Source organism: Thamnophis sirtalis, unplaced genomic scaffold (assembly GCF_051295495.1).
Source record: "Thamnophis sirtalis isolate CommonGarterSnake01/CBP01778 unplaced genomic scaffold, rThaSir2_p1.2 scaffold_3, whole genome shotgun sequence".
Classification (NCBI taxonomy): Eukaryota; Metazoa; Chordata; class Lepidosauria; order Squamata; family Natricidae; genus Thamnophis; species Thamnophis sirtalis.
In genome coordinates this window covers 70,706,705-70,733,456 of record NW_028261383.1, presented here as the reverse complement: position 1 = coordinate 70,733,456, position 26,752 = coordinate 70,706,705, and the positions used below count along the sequence as shown (strand labels likewise).

The following is a 26,752-nucleotide window of genomic DNA, read 5'->3' as shown; positions in this document are numbered from 1 at the left end:
CTATTTGCACAATTGCAGCAACATTATGACTTGTGGGCATGGTAGTACAGTACATGCCAGGGATCGGCAACCTTAAACACTCAAAAGAGCCACAAAGGTCCTAACCTTGAACCTACGTTCAATTCTGGAGCCAACCAGAAGTCCAGTTACCCTACCATAGAGTCTCCTACTGCAGCATCCTTTTTCCTCTACCTGTCTTAACCTAAAGCCCTATCAATTTTGGGATCGACTGGCTTCAGGAAGCCACAGCAGAGGGATGAAAGAGCCACATGTGACTCCAGAGCCACAGGTTGCTGACCCCTGACCTATGCATTCTCTGCCTGAAAAATCAAACACATAACCTACCACACCCAAACTCCTAGTCTGCCAATTTTAATTCTAATTTCTTTGCAGCATCCTGAGGATGAGTGAATTTTAACTCCAAATGCTCAGTAATGCATCAGAGAATGTGCAGAAAATTCTTTGAAATCCATACATCTGAAGTGTATCCAGATTTGGAAATAATAAACTGGCAAGCTGCATAAAATGTTATCTTCTGTGAGATAAATTAATTGGAAATGTACAACGCAGTTCAAAGGGAATTAATATAAAATACATATAGTATTAACATATATATTGAATGGCTCAACCTTCTGCTTCAGTAATCCAACAATTTTAACGAGAGAGATTTTGGAAGTACAATGGGCAATTTTTAGAGTATGAAATGGCTAGACCCAGTTATATCTGGCTACCAGAAAGGCATTTTCTTCTTGTGCAGAAAATCACAGAAGCCTACAGAAGAAATGAGCAAATCACTCATCCCTCCTTCCCACATTCATGGAATTCGGTAAAGTGCAAGTCTGAACCCAGCAAAGTATGTCAGTTATCTGTGGGACAATACACAGTGAAAAGCTGTAAATACAATGATGGTTTTTTTAAACGAAATAGCATTTTTGAAAAAATTGCTTCAGTATTTTTTATTCCCTTCCTTTAAAAGTACTTGATAAAGTAGACTTTAGGGATTTGAATGGATATTTAAACACATACATACACATACTGGGAGACCAAAACTTGGCGTGTGTGAAGCAGCCAGAAAAAAAATCAATGACAAATTTACATTTAATTTATTTATTAAAATAAGATAATCAGAAGAACCTGGGTTTACAATAAATGTTCTGTCGTCTCAGGAGCAATAAAAACAAATTAAAACCCAAATCAGCAAGGAAAAATCCTGTATATGCCAAATTTCTTTATAGTGCATCTCAGAAAAAAAAATGGTTTTGTTCCAAACAGTAGAATGACTGTTTGCAGAAACATACTGACATTACTTATTTCTTTCTCCTCCCACAAAACTATCATGTCTTACTGAATCCTCCAGGTGCTGCAAAAAGCAAGCCTGAAGTACCCAATAAGTTTCTTATGTTAACTTACGAAGATTGTAGCAAGATTGTGCCAGCTTCAGAGGAGGAGTACTAGTTATAATATACATCTCATCTTAAAAATGATTTTTTACTATGTGCAAAATTATTTGTAGTGATGAAACTTTAATCACCAATATTAAGTGATTACGACAAATGCTCGGTTGGGGACACTTCCATGAAGTTGCATTTCCCTCTTCCCTTAGGTCATCTTTACTAATTGGTATTTTAGTTATGATTTCTCCAATCCAGAATGTTCTTAAGGTGTAAGAAAAACAGCACCATTTGCATTGCCTTTTCTCAAATGCTGTTGCTATACAAAAAAAATATAACAGTTTGTTCAGCAGAATGCAAGAGTTGAAACCAGAAAAGTAATACTTTTTTTCCTTTGTCCTTTTTTTTTGCATATGGGAAAAAAATAAGGCTCAAGTGCATCTATAAAAAATAGCAATAGAACTTCTTTTTATACAGTCTGTGCACTATTTCCATAAGATAAACTGTAGCAAAAGGCAACATGGAGTTTTGTCCCTGTAGGCTTAGAACAGAAGAAATTCATAGCAGCTCACTCTTAAAATTGGCACCCAGATGAATCCACACTGGCTGTTCAATTCTGTAGATTGAAGCTTTCAAAACATAACTGCTATAAAATAACTGTTATTGGGGAGAACGGTGAAGACTGCACGTGGATCTCCTAGAAAACAGGTAGCCTTGTTGAAGTCAATGTGCATGAATTTATGTCCTGGGTATGGGTTGCACGATGCAGAGAAGGCTCTGAAGCACTTCGGTTAATTTTGGGTAAAGAATGTTGCAGCAGTTCAATGGAAGACAATATCTGGAAGACGATGGGGGAAAGGAAGCGAGAAATGTTTTTATTTTTTAGAAATCACACATCCCGACAGATTATATTGAGCATGTGAACATTAGAAACATTAACATTATAGATGCACAAAAGAAAACATGATGATAATGGGAATAATTTATGAGTTGGTAATTTCGTATACTTTGAAAACTGAAATACTGATCATCATTCATTACAATATAACATGATCACTTTTCAAATCAAAGAGTTCAGTAACAGAGCAGAATTTTTATCTTTTGACTTGCAATTCACAGAATGTACCGTATTTTTTGAAATATAAGATGCACCTTTTTTCCTCTAAAAAGAGGCTGAAAATCTGGATGTGTCTTATACACTGAATACAGCATTTTTTGCCTCCTGAAGCTCTGCCCCTTCACCAAAATGGCCTTGCATAGCCTTATGGAGGCTTTCAGAGAGCTCCTGGGGGCTGGGGAAGGCAGAAATGTTGCCCCCCAGCCCCCAGCAGCACTCTATAAGCCTCCATAAGACTATGCATGCATTTTTTTTGCAAAAGAAGGCCTGTTTTTGCAAGAAATTGGCTGTCTTTTGCCTGTTTTTGCTGCCTCCCCCCCCCTTGGGGGGACTCTGCAAGCCCCCCCCAAGGCTATTCATGTCTTTAAAGGGGGGGCATTTTTGCGAAAAACGGGCCATTTTGGGGAGCTTTGCAGAGTGCAAAAACTCCCCCCCCTTTCAGAAAGTTGTTTAGTTAGAATGGTTGATGAGAATTACATTGATCAAGTGCTGCCCCAGCAGAAACAAAGTTTAGGTGCTACATGTTGTCATCTATTTCCTTCTCCAGCACATGGATAAATGCACCTGGAAACATCTACCTACCCACTCTCTCCCTCCCTCCCTCCCTCCCTACCGTATTTCTCTCTCCCCCTCTATCTACCTACATACCTACCTACTCTCTCTCCCCCCCTACCTATCTACTGTATTTCTCTCTCCCTATTTTTCTCTCTCTATCCGTCTACCTACCAACCTACCTACTCTCTCCTTCTCCCTACCTATTTACTGTATGTATGTATGTGTGTATGTGTGTATGTGTGTATGTGTGTATATGTGTATGTATGTATGTATGTATGTATATATATATATATATATATATATATATATATATATATATATATATGTGGTGTATATGTGTATATGTGTATATGTGTATATATGTATACATGTATACATGTATACATGTATACATGTATATATACATGTATATATACATGTATATATACATGTATATATATACATGTATATATGTATATATACATGTATATATGTATATATACATGTATATATGTATATATACATGTATATATATATATATATATATATATATATATATATATATATATATATATATATATATATATATATATATATATATATATATATATATATATATATATATATATATATATATATATATATATATATATATATATGTATATGTATACACACACACACACACACACACATATATATATATTTAAAGTCACAACCCCTGGTATGCCCAAATATGGGAGGAAGGTCACACTTCCATTCTCTGCCTTCGGCTCATCACAAGAGACCATCCAGACAGAAACCCAATATTTTTTACTGTTGCCTTTTTGTTACAGCACAAATATAACACACATATATATAACTACTCTCTCTCTCTCCTTACCTACCTACTGTATTTCTCTCTCTTTCTCTCCCTCTCTATCCCTCTCGTCTTATACTCTGAAAAATACGGTAAATGCTTTTTTTCTGATCTTGTTTTATTCAAATGTATCATAAAATTATACTCACCTGTGGAAAAAGAGGTCTCTCTTCCCTCACTTTTTTTACGCAATCCGCTACAAGCCTCTTCATCGCTTTTGGACAGTTTTTGTATAGTTTACTGAGATCAGGCGATGTATAACCACGACCAACCATGAAAATGATCTATGAATAACAAACACATTTTTGTAAAGGTGTATCAACTTTATAAATGTGAACATGTGCATCAAAAAATATAAAGCACTCTTATCAAAAAATAATATTTTTCCACCTGATCTCTGTTGTTAATATGTGAATAGGGTAACTCTCCGGTCATCAATTCATACAGTACTATTCCATAAGAATACACATCTGATTGAAAGGTGAATGGATTGCTATCTTGCATTCGAATTACTTCCGGTGCCTTTAGAAAACATAAAATGATTTTTAAAAAAGACAAATTGTAGCAACCCATCCTAAAGCCCATACTTTTTTTGTCCATACCTCACCACTGACAACCATAACTGTGGACTAGAACAGTGTTAAACTTTGAAAATAATTTTCTAACGCATTTAAATTGGGTCCAAGACCATACATGCATATCCATTCACTGTTACCTTTCAAGATAAACAACGTTATTCACTGCTTGGAAAATGAATAAAAAGTAGAGGATCAAAAAAAAATTAAAGCTCTTAGGTTAAAAATAAATAAATCATGAAGCATAACTTAAGGTGAAGGTTTTGGGTGTAAACTACTTCATCTTCCTTTTTTCCCCTCTTATGATATCTGTCTGTGACCAGCAAATTAAATTAAGACTGTGGACTTCTAACACAGGATTGTCAAAAGAAATATCTGGTGTTGCCTGTAGCGTTAGATGAATACAAAAAACTGGAACAAAAGATCTCTTCCCATACCAATCTTCTGCATGGATACAATGGAAGGTTGAAAAAAATATTGTACGTTACTATAGTGAAAGCAGCCTCACATTTTGAAGGCAGGGGTGGGAAGTGTGAAATTATGCATAAATGCAGGCTATGCAGTCTGGACCTGACTCCAAATCAGATATTGAAGCAAAATTATTACTTTGTTTGATGAGCCCTCCACAAACACAAACATACTATTAACACTGCAGCATCATCAGAAACCGGGATCTTTCAGAACAAGGAAAATCAGCTGTAATGGAATAGAGAACACTATATTTGGGGGATTATTTTTGCTGTACAAATCTTAATTAATGTTAAAGCAATGATGCCTTATCTAATCATTTTTTTCCCTTTATACTTGAGACCTTACCATCCAGAGAACCGATCCTGTAGGCTGTTCCACCTGTTGAGAACCACTCCATCTGGATTTGACTGTTGCCAAACCAAAGTCTCCTATCTTCACTGTTCGGTCTTCATGAAGAAATATATCTTCACAATTGTTAAGGAACACATCTGGACCATAATTTGAATTACCAAGCACTGTCCCACTTGCAAGTAGGTTCAGCCAATGTGTTTAGGCTATCCATACTGTTAACTGTAATGTTTATAGCAGTTAATGTATTTATAATATCAACTGAAGGAGCCACTTATGTATACTTTCTATACTTCATTATCAGCCTTTCAAAAAGATAACTACTATTTATGTATGTGTTTTGCTAGATAAAAAGATCATTGTTTGCCCCTCTTCCCACCTACAAAAACTCAAGATTTACAAATAGGCCAACAACACTTTTCTTCTTATTACCGTCATTTTGATTTGAGAGAAAGGCTAAGGAATAAATTGTGTAATATTGATTGATTGTTTGGCACTCACTACACTCAACTGATTTATCATTGGATTTATGATATGAACACTTTATTTATTATATGTATTTATAAATATTAATATTTTAACTTCTAGTCAAATTATCTCTTTTTGCAGAGAAGTATTGTCTTAAGGGCACTGTATTTCAAAAATGTACTGCATACGAACACGTCCACAAGCAGGACAAGTCTAACAATTAGATACAAGCACTTTTCTATTAGGGACTATATGTAATGCTGTATTCTGTGAGACTTTTTATACTAATTTTCAGCCCTAATTAGTATTAAAATACTGAATGAATGCAGAAGAATTCATTTGTTTTGTCAACAGCAGTCATCTTGATCTCACCTAATCACTACCCTTAATTAGCAGTACTAAGATTTATTGTCTTAAGCGACTACTAGCAATCTCACAAGCAGAAAGGATACTATTTGATTTCATGTCTCTGTGTATTATATTCTTTGCATGCAAGTAGCTATAAATAGAATTAGATAAATTTGAGAAATCTCAACAGCAATAAGCAACTGAAATAATTTCCCCAAACTGTTTTAGACAAACAATTCTATCCATGCAGGATCATTTTCTTTCTCTACAAAGAGAAATATAGGTAGCCCTTAGTTAATGATCACTCATTCAGGAACTGTTTGTAAGTCACTCCTATTCTTATAAGAAAAAATGCTTTTTTTCTCCTCCGGAGCCCAGTTACTCTAAGATCCTGGACATCTCGTACTAGTAATATCCACCTATCCCACTTGTATGGCGCTGCAGCAGCCACTTTTATATTCTCCCACCCTGGCAGAACCCAGTTCCCACTCGACTGCACTTGCGCCATAACATAGCAGCCACTTGTGAGCTACCTAGATTTGTGATTTCCTGCTGGTTTCCTTTTCTTGTTGGAAGTTGGCAGAAAGTTGCAAGCAAGTGCTTGGCTTAACAGCAACCAGAGATTGTGTTAGCCAGATCTCCAGCATGGTTTTTTTTAATGTATGCTTGCTATCAGCTGACATAGTAACGGGGATGGGGGGGCCTTGGTATTTGGGTTTGGGAAGTGAGCTGGTAAGTGAAGGTCCATGTGAACTAAAAGGGAGGTTTGATCTCAAGAATTACTGTGCTGCAGAGTGGAGTTGTTTACACCCAGTCAAGGCCAACTGTCCTAGAACTCCAGGTGAGCGAAAATACCTGAAGAAGAGCTTCACATGATATTATGCAGGACATGGATTGGACATTCAGCTTGGGACCCTGGGGGAAGGGATTTGGGGAAACTTTCATCTTGTATCTTTCGTGCTTTTGAATCAGATCTTCCTTTGCTTTTGCCACTATCATTTCAAACTCAGCAAAAGTACCTCTTATCTACTTCATTCTTGGGTTTTGAACGGAGGCAGGCCTGACAGATTGCTCTCTGAGGGTTACTTGGTGCTCTCTGAACTTGGTTGTTTTCTTGCAGATGTCTCATTACCCAAACTAGGTTACTAGCACTGATGTTACCTAGTTTAGGTAATGCAATGTTTGTAAGAAAACAACCAAGCTCAGAGATACCAAGGACTTCTCATTTCAACCCGTAGCTACAAATATTCTCCTTTGTTAGATTGCCATCTCTAAGCGACGCCTGTCATCACAAAAGGCTTTGCCAAAAACTTAAGATAACATTTCCTCTAGAATCATTTTTGTTCCACTGAGCAGTCAACCTCTCAACAACCTCTTAATGCAACAAGGTCTGTTATCATTAAGCCTACTTACTCCATTCCTTGTGCTGTCTGTCTTGCAATATCAATACGCTGTAACATTGGAAACTTTGTTTCCTGAACATGTAGGTGGTTATATAGGCTACTTCCTTCACACCACTGTGTCACAATGGCCAGATTATCTTTAGTCATGTAGCCCATAAATAGTAGAATATTAACATGTCGAGTTTTCCTGCCAGAGACAAATAAGAAAGCATATTCAGATGAAATTTTAAACATCTTAACATCAATAAAAAATGCCAAAAGTCCAGCTTCACATGGGTTATACAATGTAATGCAAAACAAATGTGTAAGATGGATGAACTTCTAAACTCACTCTTTAATATTGACATTTTGTCTTAATTTTGCTATAATTTGAAAACCATATTTTTTTTAAGTTCCTTGGGCTGTACGCATTAGTACATGGTAGAACCAAATGGTTCCCCCACCTGCCAGGGTCCCTTAATTTGTATAGGGGTAAGTAGTTGTTTATTTCATTGTTTTTTGCTTATATCACACAAAATTTCATATTGTTTTCCATCTACTTAATATCTTCATAAAATCACAGATTAAGAACACAAAAATGTTTATAACAACATTAATACTCCTGCACCTTTAGGAGAAGGAGCGGCAGAACCTGCATGCAGAGTCAAAAGAAGCATTAGCCTAGATAATCTACATAGCCACAAATGAACACGTCCAAATCCCCCCTTGAATTCTGCTGACCCATATCTAATGCCAAGAGAGTTGAATAGATTCCTTCATACAGGGATGATTAATAATGAATCATTTTAATTGGAACTACATGTGTGGTCCTGATCTTTCATGCCCGAGAGTACCAAAATTCAGATCATTTGAAAAGCAGGGCTTTTGGCACAAAGCCCATTATCTGTCACTTCATAAGCACTCGAGACAAATACAGCTTGGGATCAAGCTTTAATGCGGTCTGTTGCCAAGAGATAATACAGCCATTACCAAGGAGAGCATTAAAATTAACTGCCTGGTTATTAACCATCAATCAATACATTTAAAAAATGGTCTTTCAAAGATATTCCTTCTCAATATGGTAAATTAACAGGAAAGTTATGAAACATTTTAACAAACTGAAATATCTCAGAACTGTGCTCCCTAATGAGTAGAGTTCAGTATTTGAAAGAATTATTTCCCATGCTGGAGAGTTCATTATTTGAAAGACAAGGTGAAAGAAGTATAGCTGCCATCTTTAATTTTCCTGTATGAAAGAAGGTAAATTATATGCTGGGTGGATTAAAAACATTTGAGGCATAGCTACTTAACATTTGAATATTTTAAGAAATATATTTCTGGCCCAATAATGGGCGCCAAACTGAGTCCCTTGACTTTGGAATGGCATCAATTAAAATTTGACTTCAGATAGAAAACATTACCATTGGGTTACATTTGTAGAAATATTCAAGACATATGTATATTTCTCCAATCACAGCACAAATTAGGCAGGATAACTAAGGATGACAACTTACACTAACTGATGAAGAGAAGATATTTGGTAGTTAGAATCTACATATTAGCTATGATGAAATGTAGATATTGCTTAAAGTTTGAAAAATCCACATATTGCTTTATGTTAATACATTTTAAATGTTTTATATATTACCTTAGTTTTTTATCTATCTATCTATCTATCTATCTATCTATCTATCTATCTATCTATCTATCTATCTATCTATCATCTATCTATCTATCTATCTATCTATCTATCTATCTATCTATCTATCTATCTATCTACCTACCTACCTACCTACCTACCTACCTACCTACCTACCTACCTACCTACACACACATTTTGATGTATTTATTTTATTATTGATAGTTGCTTAGATCTGTAAGTGCAATGCATTTTAAACTTCACTACAATCTAAGCAACAATACTGACAGGATAATTTTAAGAAAATGTTTTCTAATAATAAAATTCTGGAATTTTCTCCATTTTATTTTTAAACAGAAAATTCCAGGATTCTGGAATAAATGCAATATTATATCTAAACTCAAAGCTGTCACTGCACATGTATATTTAGAGCACATTGAACAAAGCATGGTGATTTCAGTGCCTTTATTTTTTGTCCTTAAAATGAAAAAGAACTACCTGCTAGCTTCCCTTAAAAAATTTGTTGAAATTATTACATTAACTTTTTTTTTTCATCCTGGAGATCTATCCATGTGGTCATGAAGAATCAACTTTGATTTGATAGAACATAATCAATCAATCAACTTTCTTTTTTTATTCTCCCCACCAACACGTTTCACTGTGTTGAAATCCCAGTAATATTTTACCTTAATACAGCTACTTCATTTCTAAAGGCTTGAAATTGTTCTGGGGTTGGATCTACAACCTTTAGGATCTTTACTGCTACATCGCCTGCAAAAAATAATCAGTAATAACCATAACACCAAAATCAATCATGGAAAAGTCTCAAGTGCAGAATTTTTATGTATATACAAAACAGCTGTTATAGTGAGGGAGAACTTGAAAACAATATGCTACAGTGGAAAGTACAAAGCCAGAAGATTAATTACTCTGCATCAAGCTATTTCATAAAAAAGTTTACTTTTCGACAGAGATCTCTAAAATGGAACTTTTCAGATTGAAAAGCACAAAAACATTTTTCCCCTCAGAGACAATACCAGTTTGGCTAAAAGCAAAGTGCTTTGAATGAAAAATGCTCCGTTTTTATTTTGAAACAACCCAATTCCTGTACGAATAAGCTGTTTTGATTGTTTTTTAAAATGTATTCATGTTCTCCAAATCGTCCCTGTTTTGACATCAAGACATAGTGCTGAACTCTAAATATCCCAAATGACCAAGATGTGCATTTCATATTATAAACAGCTATTTTGCCCTCAAAACAGGTCACTTCAAATTCTAAACAGTTCATATATAAAGTATTTGCAAATTATTAAACATATTATTCTGTTAACTAATATTTAAACAGTTTTAAAACAAAGAATTAATTGATTATATAGAAAAGCATTTGTATTGATCACATCAAGCTATGTGCTTAGAAAAACAGGAATTCCAGAACATCTCACTGTCCACATGAGAATCACATATACAGGTCAGGAAGCCACAGTACAGACAGAGTATTGTGAGATAGACTGCTTCCAAGTTGGCAAAGAAGTGAGACCCAGGTATACTCTGTCCTTATTTATTCAACCTATATGCCAAATATATATTAAGGACAGCTGGATTGGAAGTTGATCATTAAAAACTGGAGGGAAAAAACATCAATAAACCTGCACTATGTCAATGACATTACTCTGATAACCAAAACCGCAAAGAGTTTGTAAGCTCCAATGTTAAAGTCAAAGAGCGAAAACCCAGGACAAAAATTAATCTAAAGAAGAATAGACTAATGATAATGAGCATAATAACCAGCCTTAGAATTGAGAATGAAAATACTGAAGTTGTAATTAATTGACCCTAAAAGACAGAAGCTATCAACAATAAAGAAACATTTTTAAAAAAATGCAGAGACTAACACTTGTAGAGCAGGAATGAAGGCACTGGGAAAAGATATTTAGATGCTGTGATGTGTCTATAACTACAAAAATTAGAACAGGGCAAGCAATGATATACCCTGTGATATACCCCCCAGGTTGCATCCCACTAGCAGGCCATGGCCTATTCGGAACCAGGTTGCAGGAGAGGTGGGCTGGCATATATGCACATGCAGCTCAACTCGCCCAAGCGGTGGGCTGGCACACAAGTGTGTACAGCTCAACTTGCAGTCGAACTGCATGTGCATGCGCATGCACTCTGGCCCACTGCTCACAGGAGTTGAGCTGCAGAAACATGTATGACGGCTCACCATTCATGTTGCCCAGTTCTCCTCTCCCACCCCACCCAGCTGGGCCACCAAGCTGCAAAGGTTGGGGCACCACTGACATAGAACATTCCCTGTTCTATGGAAGTAAAAATTGGACTTTGAAAAAGTTGGTAAGAATATGGACACTTTTGAACTTTGGAATCTTCTGAAGACTTCTGAGAATACAGTGGTCATCATGGGAAAAATATGTGACTACAAAATCCATCTATGTAGCTACTAAGACTCAACACCAACTTGATGGTATGTAGTCAATCAAAAGTTAAAGAACAAAGCTATATATAGTAAATGATTGCATAAAAAAGACAAATAACATAAATCTCTGCAGACGGTATGCTTCCTATTCTTAAAATCTGAACAGAGACAAACATCAGTTATGCTTAAAATAATATACAGATCAGAGTGCAAAGATCTCCAGTGGTTACATAACCCAAAGGTTCTTTCAGTTTGTGAAGCAGCAACTTTCTCCCCTTCCCTCCCTCACTCTGAATGCTGCCAGCCAACACTCTTAAAATATAGAAAATTCTCAGAACAAGTTGCATAATGGCCCAGGGGTCTATTCAATTAAAAAGAAGCAGTAGGAGGTCTCACGCAGAATACCCAAGCACACGGGGGCTATTAAGCAGCTCTTTGGATCCTTGCCACTGTTTCAAACGCTGTATTCCTGGAAACTGTCCCAGTCTTAAAAGGTTCAAACAATAGCATATATACTTTCCCTTCATCCGAGTAATGGAAAGGATGTGTTGAAGCACAATTTTTATGAAGGAAAATGTCAATAATTATCTTTGCCACTTTGAGCAGGGAAGCCTCCTCTAGCAAGTATAATGCATAGCTAAGACTTCTTCTTAATATGAAGCTGGGCCAAACCAGCAGTTCCATTTTCTCCTGGTCTTTTCTGCTGTGGTTTCGGCAAAAATTAGATGCTCTTATTTAAAGATGGCAAGCATCAAACCTGACGAGATACATCTAACAGCTCTTTTTGAAAGTCTGCCCAAAGAAGAGTCTCACTTACAGTCTTTAGCCAGGCAAAAATCCTAATTCCCATAAAACAATTCAGTATTAAATATTCAAACTACAAATTCAGAAAACCTACAGGGATCTTGTATTGACAATACAAGATTGGAAAGTCAAAATTGGAGAACGTGCAGCAATGGAAAATCTATCTGCATATTTGGAACAGAAGCTAATTAAATTCAAGAAGAAATGGCTCCCTTGCATGCATCATATCATACAGAAACTCTAATTTAGTCACTTAAATATGGTTTCTGAAGGAAAAGAGAAATTGCCTTAAACAATTAAAATGAATCAAACAGACATGAGCAATAATCATAGTGGTTTAAAGTACAATATAAAAGTACTTAAGTAGCAGTCAGTCAGGGTGGGAGAACAAAAGAATGGCTTGAATGCTTCTAAAAACACTTGTCCTTTTTTATAGTCTTTATCTTAATTTTTATATTATAATATTTTATTATATTAAAGCACTTTTGACTTCTCACTTCAATTCTCACGTCAGTATAAAGTTTATGCAAGAGCAGCATTAATATGAATTTACATGAAGTCCAACAACAGTACGGATGAAAGCAATTATACTGCTATGTATGTACTTAGATGTATCTATTCTATTGCCTTCTCCCTTTTTTCTTTTATTTTTCCTATTGTTTTTATTTAACTTTTTTAAAATATAAAAAAGAAAATAAAAAACAGTGAGAAAACAACTTAAGATCTCTACAAACATTAAAAATCATCTATATTTGAAAAGGCTATGGCATATATTTGATAAAGTTAAATGCTTGGAGAGCATTTCGTTACACTTTTAAGTTAGCCAAGGTGGCGCAGTGGTTAAATGCAGCACTGCAGGCTACTGCTAGATCAGCAGGTCAGCGGTTCAAATCTCACCGGCTCAGGGTTGACTCAGCCTTCCATCCTTCCGAGGTGGGTAAAATGAGGACCCAGATTGTTGGGGGCAATATGCTGACTCTCTGTAAACCGCTTAGAGAGGGCTGAAAGCCCTATGAAGCGGTATATAAGTCTACTGCTATTGCTATTAGCAAAGTAGTTCTTCTAGTCTATCAAATCTAGCTCATTTTTATTTTGGCCAAATAAGAAATAATATTTCCTTTTGGGAAGGATTTGGGTCTTGTTGCCCTTAGAATAATATATCTACAATGGGTTTGGAAAAGAAAGTTGAGATAACAGAGAATAATGCAATCGATCTAGATATTCTGCACTACTGACCTAAAACTAATTAAAATTTGATCATAGGAAAAACAACTAACCAGCTCTCCTTGTTTTTCTATCAATAAATTTTTAAGCAAAAAGAAACAAATGTAAAACGCAATCATGTTATGTTTGTTTTTAACCTTAGTTAAAGTGCTTGAGAAACCAATTTAGACTATGTCGTAGGTTCATGAATTGTGAACACCCATTAGCCTATTTAGTCTGTCGTATGCCATTCAATTTATTCTGCAGTAGACATCTGATGCTGCCCTGGTTATGTGCTGCACCTTAGATGAATCCTTAAATAGAAATTTTCCAGTTATGAAATGTTGGGATTTCCCCAATCAGCATAAATTGCTGATTAGGAGAGAAAAGTATGGTTCAGATTATTAGATACGGACACACTTAAATTGAATTGAAGCAATGAAAACCTGAATTATTTGCATCCTATATAAATATTTGTTCTTTGTCAAGCCAGCTTTTCCTGTAGCAAACTGGCATTCTCCTCAGTAAATGACCTTTATACATGATCACTCTATCCTATGGGTACCAAAACAGGAAAGAAATATACATGTACATTTATTTATTTACAGTCATTCCTTTTCAGAGCATCAGCCAAGTCAAACTCTACCCTATGATGATGCCTGTATCCAGTCACTTTTTCTGATCTTTCTTATTTTGTATCTTTCAACACAATTAAAAGACACAGGCAGTTTGATATACTATTGCATCTTAAAACTACCTCAATTATGACACATGCACCCCATTACATACACTATTCCCACATTTTAAAAAGATGGTACTGTTATTCCTATTATATATTTCTGGAAGCAATAGCTAATCTGTTATTTGGTAGACCACTCCACTCATCAAAACATTATTACAATCCTTAGTATTTACTTGTGAATCAAAAATATATCAAAGGTATAGAGAGCCAAAAGTGTATTTTATACATACATATATATACATACATACATACATGCATACATACATACATATTCAAAAGTTAATGAAAAAATATTGAATAGCTACCATGCCATTTTCCCTTATAAACTGTTCCAAATGAACCTGATCCAACTCTGGTTGAGAGCATCACTTCACTTGCTTCTATTTCCCAATAATAGCTTGAATCCCTCTGTCCACGTGGCCTCTGCAAAACAAGCAAGTATTTCTAGTATAGACAGCGTGATATGGAATCCATGTTTTAAGGTTTTATTAAAAGTATATATGAAATGTTTCATGTTACTTGAATATACAACCTGTATTGGCCGTACAACATGTGAAGTTGAATTGTGCATTTAAATTCTGACCAGAAAATAGTGTTTAAAAAATGAGGATTACTGTATGTTTCAGAGTATAAAACGCACCAGAGTATAAGACGGACCAAAGTTTTGAAGAAGCAAATTTTTAAAAAAGTAGTAGGTAGATAGAGGGATAGAGAGGGAGAGAAAGAGAGAGAAATACAGTAGGTATGTAGTGAGAGAGAGAATAGTTAGTTAGTTAGTTAGTTAGGTAGGTAGGTAGGTAGGTAGGTAGGTAGATGGTAGGTAGATGACAGATAGAGAGAAATACAGTAGGTAGGTAGGGAGAGGGATAGAGATAGAGAAAGAGAAAGAGAAAGAGAAAGAGAAAGAGAAAGAGAGAGAAATACAGTAGATAGGTAGGGAGAGTGTGTGTGGGGGAGTAGGTAGGTAGGTAGTAGAGGGAGAGAGAGAGAGAGAGAGAGGGAGAGAGAGAGAGAGAGAGAGAGATACAGTACATAGGTAGGTGTTTCTGCTGGCACAGCACTTGATCAACGTAATTCTCATCAATCGGTTAAAGAGCTTTCTGAAAGGGAAAAAAAAGGTTTTTACATCTCCCAAAAAGGGCCCGTTTTTCACAAAAACGGGCTCGGATTTTTTTTTTTTTAAAGGCATGAATAGCCTTGGGGGGGGCTTGTAGAGTGCTCCTTGGGGGAGGGGCAAAAACAAGCAAAAATTGGCCTTTTTCATGAAAATGGACCTGTTTTATGTCCAAAAAATTGCATGCATAGCCTTATGGAAGCTTAGATTGTTGCTGGGGGCTTGGGGGGTGGCAAAAAAACAGCCCATTTCTGCCCTCCCTAGCCCCCAGGAGCTCTCTGAAAGCCTCCATAAGGGTATGCACGACCATTTTGGTGAAGGTGGCGGGTCTTCGGTAGGCAAAAAAATGCTATATTTGCACCCAGATTTTCGGCCTCTTTTTTGAGGGAAAAGGGTGTGTCTTAGACTCTGAAAAATACGGTAAATCATTAGCTTTATGTTTAGAAATCTATGGATCATCTTATAATTTTGTTCCCAATAAAAAGTTTCAAATTACAGAACTCATCTTGCATTCTTCTAAAAATAAATGCAATTTCATTTCTGTTCCCCTGTTCTTTTCTAACTCACTGCATTTTTGTCAATTAGCATGAGTTCCCCTAGCTCAAGAGGCTGGAGCATATACTACGGTACCATTACAGTTCTATCATAGAAAATATGGGAGAATACCTCAAGTACAAATAAGAAAACATTCTATGTTATAAAAGCCCTGTTTTTTTAATTTGAATAAAGGATGCTAGTGCCCATCCTCTTCCCAATCTCTTCTTTCTTTGAACAGTTATGCGGAGGGAAACTGTATTGAAAGCTTTGGGATTTCATCTGCAAACTTGCAAGCAAAGTTCCAATCAGATATGGTAAAGAGAGAACATCAATTTTGATAAGTTCATTCCTTTTTTATTTAGAAACTCACATAATATTCAGATTAGGTCAGAAACATTTAGCTACACGCATATGCAAATCAGACCTGAATGTGCAGACATTTGATGCCTGCATTATAATCATTTCATACAATTGTATTTTAATACTTACTATTTTTTTTTCTTGCGGATTAGCTCCTGCAGCTCGTTCTCTTTGAGCCGGGACTGGTGTTTTAGGCTGTGACCACCCTGTTGGACTTGTATTGTTGGGGCTTCCCGACATAGCTGGTGGTGAGGCTTCAAATATTTAAAGAAAAAAGTAATAGATTCTAACAATACAGGATTCCTTCACAAGTAAAGATTGTAGACAAGAACTGGCATGAAACCTGCATATATTTATGCAGGTAATCCTCACTTAATTGCTGCCCTGTTTAGCAACCATTCACAGTTGTGACAGGTGCTCAAAATTACTCAATCCTTGTACATATGATCACTGCAGCGTCCCACAACCATCTGACCACCATTTCTGCATTTCACTGCCAGCTTCTGACAAGCAGATTTAATGACTGCAGGGAAAAGTGATGTTAGTCGGCCAGAGTCACATGATGTCTCGCTTAACTACTGTGTCACTTAGTGACGGAGCTGCCAGTCCCAACTGGGGTTGTTAAGCAAGGACTACCTGTATACACTGCAAAATACAGCAGTTTCTCTTCAGAACATTCTGTCTGACCTGAGTATTCTAGATAGTTTGAGCTTTTCCAAACGTGCCTGTTTCAGGGACACTTTGGAACATTTCCTGTTTCCCAAAATATACATTTGGAGAGGACTAAATCTGGAAAATTTGAAGTAGTCCATTCTGGCAGGAAAATGAAAAAGTTGTGGATTGCTTCATTTCACACTTTTAAGGAGTATCTAAATTACCATATTTTAGTGAACGCACTCACCAGATTCACTGTGACTACGTATAGCATCCTGAAACAAAAGGGAAAAAATACTGTCATTCTTTCAACAATAACTTCTGTGAAAAACAGAACAGAGTAGCCAATGTCTCTGTAAGAGAATCTGACTCAGCAGCTTTGATTTTAGACTTCAAAACATCAGCCAAAACATATGGTGAGAAGGGATATTGGCAATTCAAAGCACAAGGAACCCTAACTGCACTTATGCAGCAATTATGACATGCTTAGCATTCAAAATGAGGCCCAAGTGATTTTATTTGCAGTTTATACAGGAATGTCAAAATTGTTATCCGCATTTTTGTGCACTGCTTGTTTACAGGCAATCAAAAAATAAATAAACCAAGAAAAGAAGAACAAATGCATAGGACAGTTTTAATATTTCAAATTCATTTTCCAATAAAATGGTTTTTATTCTAGTGTCTAAAGCAGATACTTTGCTGGATCTGTAAAAAAAAAGAAATTCAGATGCCCTCCAGCATAGCACTGCTGCAGCTGAGCTGGTTTCTCTTTCTCTTCCTTTATGTTACGCATGCTAGTCTATGTAAACATGCACAACTGTGATCAAACACACATTTGTACTGATCCTCATACTCCAGAAAAGAATACCCAAGGTCAAAATGTGGGCAAAATAATGGCTTGAATGGCTTGAAGATGATGAATTTGTTTGTCTCAGTAAATTGGGTACAAACCACTCAGATTTTTTTTTTGAAAGATAAGTGGGTGTATAAGTGAATGCAATCCATAAAACAGAAATAGTGAAGGTTCAAATAATTTTCTAATAAAGCTATGAAAAAGTTGAATGGAATCCTGTGTGAGAATTACATAATCTATTCAGTTATAAAACAACATAGGTTCAGTTATAAAAAAGACAATTGGGAACAACTTCAGGTCCTAAGAATTGTGTGTAAAACCAGCTTACTTATTGTTTTCATTCTACTTTTTCAAGGCATAAAACCTTGAAACCTGTGTTCCAGATAATCAGCAGAGCTTCTGAAACAGTTCCTGCACATGTGCAAAGGGAAAAGAGCAGGTGTGCACACAAGGTTCACTAAATGAAGCCTTAGATCCGTCAGAACTGAAATCAACTTCTTGCTGATTTATGTAGAACACAGGTTGCTTTCTGATTATTTTTTTAAAATCCATTCTATTTCCAGTGAGGCACAGAACCAAGGTCCCAAATTGCTAATGCTAAAAATAAATGGCTGTATTTCAGCCATTTTGACATTATGTCTTACTAATTTGAAAAACACTTTCACTTCAGTTATGTATTGTGTGTTCTCTTTTAAAAGAAAAAATATGCTGAAATCTTAATTTATATAAACCGAACTATGCAGGTTCCCATTCAACTGCTTAGTGAGAATCTATACTGATTCCTCAATAAAAAAGATGACTATTTCTGGTTCTATTTTTGTATATGCATTTAACCAGCAATTGGAAAATATAAGAGGATGACACTGAAATGAAAAAGTTCAGGCTAAGTGGCTATGGGATCTTATTCTATAGTGCTATACTGCAATTGAAATTCTACTAAATAAAAAATAGCCCTGATTTTTGTATTAGGGTCAAGCAAACATGCCACACCAGTACTTCAATATAAAGTTTCAATTAATTCACTCTAATCTGGTCAGCTGTTTTAGCAACTTTGTTAAATGAACCAAGCAAAGGCATCCAGATAATACCTACTCTTCCCCTTAAACAGAATCGTCTGCACCAGGACCTGGGAGAAGCATTCAGGCTGTTATTCTAGTTCAAAGCAATGAGAAATAAGAAAAGAACAGAAGGAGTAGTAAAAAAACAGTTTCCAGCTGCTAAAGATGAAAGAAGTATAGAACAGACTGTGGGGAGAGTGAGAGTTAATGTAGTAGCTAAGCGTAGGTTACACTATCTAAGAACTGCAAGAATTTTAAAACTGATGCAGTTGCCTCACAAAGTTAGCCAAGCAGACCTTCCATAGACCATGAAAGTTCCTGAAAGGGAAGTTCTCAAAATTATTTTCTTGGAGAAATTGGAGAGCAGTAAGATTCCGCTATAAGCCAAACTTGCATGCAAAACGGACCAAAGAAAAAGAATTCAAGTATGTTGTGACTTAACAAAACACTTAACTGTATAAGAAAAACACTTGAAAAAACCCAATAATGCAAACTCAAGTAGAATTAAACTAATCAATTACATTTCAATTCTCAAAAATGACCCCCTAACTTCATTCAATGAAAAATCAAGGGGGAAAAAATCAAAAGTATCACAGATAGACTCCAAGGAAAAATCATGTTCCCATTTTGTTCATCTCAATACTTTAGGAAGCATTTCATTGCTGGTTTCAGCATTTCTAGATGTGAGAACACAACCTATTTTATCTGTTCCGGAAAAGACAGATCAATACACTGCACATGAATACAAAGAAAAACCCAACACATTCATGCAAATAGGACAATAGGACAAGGAACTCAAAATTCTAACATTGCCATGTCTATAAAAACTTTAAACTTGGTCACTACTACCTGGGGACATTTTTTTATAGAAAAGGCAAATGGCTTTTCCAGAATGAAAATTTGAACAACCGTATTATGCAAGAAAATTTTATTATAACAAGTCTCTGGATAGCTTTCATAATCTCTTCCAATGCATTTTAATATTCACATACTTGAAACTTCACCAATATTAACAATATTCCCAAAATCTACATTGGCCACCTAATACCCTGTTATGTAATATCTGCATTGGGAAAATAAAATAAGTATTAATTTTTTTAAAGCTTTTTTAGTACAGTAAGTAAACATTAAATCTAAAATCTTTTGGATCCCAAGCAAACAAACATTTAACAATCTGTGTTTAATTTTATTCATGGCAGGCCTTATAATAAGGCAGACTGAACAAACTGCTTTAGATAAAATAAACGGATTCCAAAATATTAAAATACAAGATATTATCATACTTTTCGAAGTATAAGACACACCTTTTCCCCCAAAAAGAGGGTGAAAATCTGGGTATGTCTTATATATTGAATACAGCACCTTTGGCTTCCCGAAACCCTGCCCATGCATCCCGTTTTTTGCAGAAATGGATATGCAGAGGGTTTGAGAGGCCTACAAAGTGCTCCTGAGGGCTGGGAAGAGCAAAAATGAGTGAAAACGGGCCCGTTTTTCACACAAACAGGGGTGTTTTTGCCCACCCAATCCCCTGGGAGCATTCTGCAAGCCTTCCAAACTCTCTGCACAAACCATTTTTTGCAAAAGAAAATGGGCCCATTTTTGCGAAAAAACAGGCTCCTAGGGGCCGGGAAGGGCAAAATCTTTTTTAAAAATTTTACCTTTTCAAAATCTTGGTGCGTCTTATACTCCAGTGCATCTTATAGTCCGAAAAATATGGTATCTATTTATTATTCTATTTTTATTCTCAGAAGATGTATTTCCAGATTATTTGTTCAACTGCTACATTGGAAAGAATAATGTAGCAGACTTTTTATCTTAGAGAGCATAAATAGCATATTGTTGTGGGTCCTGTGATACAAAAGTTGTTCTTTATTCTACTCAATCAGCTATTGTAAGTACAGTTGTAATACAGTCATAGTTATAAAGTTCAAAATTGGCTCCACTGTTCATTAGTTAGCAGAGATAATAGCACTGAAAAGCTTGATATATTACTAGATTTAACATACATGGCAGCAATAACTTGTTCTTTGATCCTCTAATAGCATAGGCAATTGATAACTTATGTGAGGATGTTGCCTAAGAAATGTTTGAGAAAAGGGTTTTTCTTAGGCCAGGCACACAGTGAATGAACAGCATATAACATAGTGTAATGATTTAGAAAATCAGAAAAAATACATCTGAATGAAACTACTTAAGAGTTATTAAATAGACATACAGTTAGATATTGTAAAATACCAATTAAGTAATAGGGAATAATACCTCAATTATCCGGTTATCCACAGGCATAGTAGTACTGACCATGTGGACATTTGGGGTAGAGGTGGATCTCTGCCTTTGAGAAAGGGAACATTCAGGAGAAGGATTTGTCCCACTGAATGTGAAGACATGAGGTGTAGAATATCTATGCTGAGAACTAAGGAGAGAAAACAAAATTATAGATGCATGCTTTTATATACAGATAAAAAATAAATCTTGGGGTACGCAAGATTTTGGATGCATTAACCTGTAAAAATCTATAGAACCTATTTAAGAATAACAAGTTCTCTAGAAATAAAAAGTTATTTTGGAAATGATCACAACTATGATTTTCCCCTTAATCCACCTTAGTTTTTTACACCCGATTCCCAAAACATTCATTCCCAAAACATTAGAGAACCAATTTTAAATTATGGCTTTGAATAATGACCATGCCCCTAAATTGCAGATTTATTCTCAACGATGGAGTATAACTCCAGGTAATTCTCGCCTAACATTTAACTATTTATTCATGACTGCCTTTCCAATTACTTCCCCATCATCTTTTCCTGTCTCTCCCTTTGCTCTTCCTCCAGGCCATATGCGGAGGAGCACTGTGGCAATGTCCCACATGCCAGGGGTGAGAACTATGAGTGGCGGACAAGGGGTGGGGCAGTGGTGTGCACTAGGGAGCTTGGACAGATATGCATTATGCATCACTATTAGCTGGACACAAGGACACAAAAAAGGCCTGGCTCTGGTGGCACGAAAGAAGGACATAGCTGGTAGTGACATACAGTGTGTTGGGTATGGTAGTGGGTGGGGCGATGTGGCAGATAGTCCGGCACACAAGAGGGCAGAGTTAGGTGGGTGAGGTGGATAAGTGGAAGCACTTATTGCTTTAGATTGAGAGGCAAAGGAATTACTTCTTAACTTATGACGACTGTGCAAAGCTACACTACTTTGCTGGGCAGCCTGAAGTGGTACTGAAGAAATTAATCAATTTGAGATGAAGTATTCTTTCAAAAAAAAAAAAAAATTTTACACACATGAATTTTGCCCAGAAATTCATAATACTGCTATCTTGTGAAAAACAGTAACAATTTAATATAACTTAAAGGGCCGCTTACTTAACGGGCATCCGAGAGACAGATTCACGTATTCGCCGAGTCATCAAAGGAGGTGCTGAGATACCACTATCACCAATATTTGAATGTGGAAATAATCTAAAATTAAAGCATCCAAAGAGAAAATTACTGAATTCAAGTGATCTTAACTTTTCAACTAGAGCAGTTATGTTTTTCTCCAAAAAGAAAAATCACCTTAGGAAAAATCATAATCAACTGGCACAGTATTTAAGTTTAAAAATGCATTCACATGATACGCTATGTTATAACTAGAAGGTATTATATAAACCATGGTTAAGCAAAGTATGATTTAGCACAATAAACTAAGAATTCTTTTATTGATACAATATTTTCTCATTTTTTCTTGATAGCATTGTATCTTAGGTAAGGGAATAAGAATTATGTTCCGTTTCTCATTTATCTTGAGAACCAGTTTTTATAAACAATTAAAATTATACATTTGAACAGTAATATAGACAAACTGTTCTAGCGCCTGGACAAGAAAACCACATGGGCATTCACAACCAGAAAATATCAATATGATACTGAAAAGACAAGCCACTCTTATTAGATCACTAATAAACTCCTGGAGAAGAGGATATTGCAAGTACATCAGTATTTATTATGTGGTCCGATTAAGCCAAAAGGATATGGCCAGAGGCAAAAGAAAAAGTTTAGTGCTAAAAAGATATGTGTCCTATTGGTATGTGGAATGTCACAACCATGAACCAAGGCAAACTTGATGTTATCAGAGCAATGGTAACAAGACTGAACACTGAATTCTGGGAATCATCACATTAAAATTTACTAGAATAATACTCCATACAATCAAATATTCTACTGCATGATCCAAATCTATGCTCCAGCCACAGGTGCAGAGGTAGCAAACATTCTATGTCAACACAAAATCAAAAAGAAATGTCACGTTCATTAAAAATGACTGGAATGCTGAAATTGAAAGTAATACAGTATCTGGAATAATGGGGAAATTTAGCCTCAAACAAAGGGGAGCAAAAGAGTTCTACCCAAGAAAAAAATGAATGTTTATACCAATATTTCCATTCCCACAACCTAAAATACTATTAGACAAACTATAAGACCTCAGCATCTCAGAGTAATATCCTATTATGGTTATGGGATGAAAAATAGGCTTAAGGGATTTAATTGATAAAAAGAATGCTTGAAGAATAGTGAGGTGAAATTTGTGACGTGATTACAGATCAAACAGACAAAACTACCCCAAAATGCAGAGGCAATAGTTATTTGACACATTTAAAATAGCAGAAGGTAGAAAACAAGAGAAAATTTTATCTAACTAAATGCTGAGTTCCAGAGAACAGCACAAAGAGATAAGGGTTACATTTAATAAATAGTGATCCCCAAATGGAGGATAAAAATGGAAAAGACAAGAGATTTGAGTAACAAAATTACCAAAAATGAAGGAAAACTTTTAAACAAAGATGGGCATAATAAAATTAAAATAAAAAAAGCAAAGATCTATTGGAAAAAGAAAATATAAAGAAAAATTAGTCCAAACATATGGAAGAACTATAGAAAATATCCAAAACTAAAAGATACAAAAGTTTGATTACCGAATTGGAGCCAGAAAATCTGGAAAGTGAATTTAAATGGGTTTTAGAAAATAATAACAATTAAGCTGCAGACATTGGTAAAATAACAATCAAAATTAGTTAAAATGTGTAAAAAAATGATGCAGTAAAGAGCTATAGATGACTTTAACCGGTTATCAGAAGCACAGCAGTAACCAAAGATTGAGAAATATCTGTTTATCTTCCAATTTTGAAAAAAGAACAATCTATAGAATTTCACACTACAATACTGAACAATTGCACATATCTCACATGCCAATAGGATAATGATTTTACAATCCAGATTTCAATAATAGAGAGAAGATGAACTGCCAGATGAACATGCTGGATTCAGAACAAAAAGGCATCCAGGATCATATTGCTAAGATCTGATGGATAATTTTAAAAAAGCAAGAGAATTCCAAAAAGTTACTTATATTTTCCCTATTAATTATACAAAGACTTTTGTGTGTGAAGACTCCAACTAATTATAAATAGCCCTTAAATACATGGGGGGGGGGGTACCTTCTCCAACTCATTTATCTTTTGAAGTATTTTTATGATGACCAAGAAACTACAGTACAAGTAAAATATGGAGTAAAATAAAGCTGCCTGCTACTTGAAAGAAAGAAGGAAGACCGAAACCAAATGTTAAAGTGCAGAGATATCGAATTGGCCACAAAGATACGTAACAAAGGTACAAACCAAGGCCTTGACTTTCCCAGTGGTAAAACACTACTCTGAAAGCTGGACCACCAGAAAGATGGAATGAAGAAATGCTTCTCTACTATAATTGCTAGAGAAAATTGTTTAGATTACCTTGGAATACAAAACCTACATTCAGTGAAAGATAAATTAAAACCATATTATTTATTGAGAGCACTAATAATGAAGCTAAAGCTTAAATACTTTGTATACAGAATGAGGAAATCTCTAGAGGAGACCTGAGGCCAAGGAAAAAAGACAATTAGGGGGAAAGGGATCAGATGGTTAGATACTATAACCAGTGGTGGGTTTCAAAATTTTTTACTACCGGTTCTGTCGGTGTGGCTTATTTTTTGGGTGTGGCTTGGTAGTCATGTGACCGGGTAGGAGTGGTTTGGCAGTCATGTGACTGGATGGGCATGGCAAATTTAGCCGTCCATTTTGCCAATTTAGCAGTCCATTAAGCAATACACAGCAGCCCTCTTTTCTATTCTTTTTAATGCTGCATTTGCTCTTGGTTTGTTTTTTTTTACTAGGGAGGAGAGGTTGGCAATGCCTGGGGATTTCTGGGAATTTCTCCTCTGTATTAGAGATACTAAAATAATCAAAATGATATAAGGTTTCCTGCTGCAGCAGGGGGTTGAACTAGATAACCTCTGAGGTCCCTTCCAGCCCTGGATTGCTGTGCTGTTTCAAAGCATCCTCTGAAGCTGCGTCTAATGCCATGTTTGTGGTCTTTCCTTCCTCTCTTTTTTCTCTCCCTCCCTCCCTCCCTGTATCCCGCCATCCATATCACATTCACTTTCCCTTCCCTTTTTCTCCCTTCCCTCACTCTCTCCTTTCCATTATTGATTACTTAGCCTGAGCAAGAATAGCTAGCCGCACTTTCAATAAGCTCTCAACTTCATGCCAGAGGTCTTCAAACTTGGCAACTTTAAAACATGTGGACTTCAACTCCAGCAAAGCTGAATTCTGGGAGTTGAAGTCCACAAGTCTTAAAGTTGCCAAGTTTGCAGACCCCTGCTCCATGCACTTGGGGATCCCCAAATGGTGAGGATTTCTTCCTTTCTTCCTCTCTTGAAGTGTGTTTCCCCCCGCCCCCGCTTTTGCTCCCAGGGGGCTTCAGGGAGGCTTGCTAGCCCCCCACCCCAAGCTCTATTTTGGGCCTAGTAGGCCTCCCTGAAGCTGCTGGGAGCCAAAATGGGTGCCCCCCCCCCACTACCTCCATGCTCTATTTGGGGCCTTGCAAACCTCCCCAAATCCTGCTGGGAGCCAAAATGGGGCTGGTGGGGATCCTGGAAGGGATGGGGGAAAGGAAGGTTGTGAGCCTGGTGGGAGGGGCACAGCAAGCTCTGAGGGTGGGCTAGAGAGACTTACCTGTAGGCAGGAGGAGGAGGCAGCTCAGTTGGGGCGCAGGGCAGGTACCATGTGGCAGCTTAGGCAGGAAAGCCACTCAGGAGGTGAGGAGTGACTGGGTGGGCGGGTGGGCAGGGCATTTGCACTTAAATGGTCTGCGCATGCACACAACAGTAAAAAAAGGGGGGATTACATTTTTCCATGAAGATTGTTCTGTGCATGTGCAGAACAGAAAACCAAGATGGTGGCGCCACCAAGGATAGTACGGTCACGTGTCTGCTGGAGTTACTACCTATTCGCCCGAACCGGACTGGACCAGTAGGAACCCACCTCTGACTATAACTGATGACACAAATATGAGGTTATGAGAACTCAAAGAAAGAGTTACTGACAGCTGATAATGGTGAAATGATAGCATCAAGTTGGAAGTGACTGACAAAAGGAATACGCAAGATTTTGGATGCAAACAACTTTGAATTTGAGGCGCTCCCATTTTCAGTCCAAAACAGTTACTTTAAAATATGCTATTTTGGGTTCAAAGGGGAAATATTATCAAAATGCTTGAAACAACACATAATGAATGCAGAACAGCCATTCTGAATGCAAAGCAAGTCATTTTGATTTTAAATGCTTTTGCAGATTCTTTGCAAAAATGTGTAAATTGTCATTCTATCACAAGAATTATATTAGCTTTAATAGAGATTTTTAATATAATGTCAGAACTAGTACAAGAAATAAACTAGCAAGGAAAAGAGTACAAAATTAGCAAAGACAAAGGACTAGTAGACCTGCTTACTCACTGTTTTAATTATTGTTTACTGAGCAAATTACATTTGGTTTAGCTAAAACATGGAA

General features: G+C 36.3%; 1 protein-coding gene and 1 long non-coding RNA gene across 6 annotated transcripts in view; one reads left to right on the top strand and one right to left on the bottom strand.

Moving 5' to 3' along the window:
• Window positions 1-1,091: 1,091 nt before the first annotated feature.
• The window catches only part of RAF1 (Raf-1 proto-oncogene, serine/threonine kinase), a 95,746-nt gene continuing 70,085 nt past the window's right edge, over window positions 1,092-26,752 (bottom strand). For 4 of the 5 annotated variants that reach the window (XM_087709102.1, XM_087709104.1, XM_087709103.1 and 1 more), the window contains 13 exons: window positions 22,251-22,346; window positions 21,145-21,298; window positions 18,920-18,979; window positions 17,222-17,249; window positions 16,450-16,574; window positions 14,615-14,732; window positions 9,816-9,900; window positions 7,522-7,698; window positions 6,213-6,259; window positions 5,290-5,408; window positions 4,289-4,420; window positions 4,048-4,182; window positions 1,092-2,229 (listed from right to left, as the gene is read on the bottom strand). In XM_087709102.1, coding sequence (XP_087565228.1) covers window positions 2,089-2,229; window positions 4,048-4,182; window positions 4,289-4,420; window positions 5,290-5,408; window positions 6,213-6,259; window positions 7,522-7,698; window positions 9,816-9,900; window positions 14,615-14,732; window positions 16,450-16,574; window positions 17,222-17,249; window positions 18,920-18,979; window positions 21,145-21,298; window positions 22,251-22,346 — 1,417 coding nt within the window. In that variant the 3' untranslated portion in view covers window positions 1,092-2,088. The remainder of the gene's footprint in view (window positions 2,230-4,047; window positions 4,183-4,288; window positions 4,421-5,289; window positions 5,409-6,212; window positions 6,260-7,521; window positions 7,699-9,815; window positions 9,901-14,614; window positions 14,733-16,449; window positions 16,575-17,221; window positions 17,250-18,919; window positions 18,980-21,144; window positions 21,299-22,250; window positions 22,347-26,752) is intronic. The other variant, XM_087709101.1, reaches the window with a different exon arrangement.
• LOC148048000 (uncharacterized) lies at window positions 5,340-6,084 on the top strand. Its single transcript, XR_015695904.1, has 2 exons — window positions 5,340-5,474; window positions 5,902-6,084. It is a non-coding gene; the product is annotated as an uncharacterized LOC148048000 (long non-coding RNA).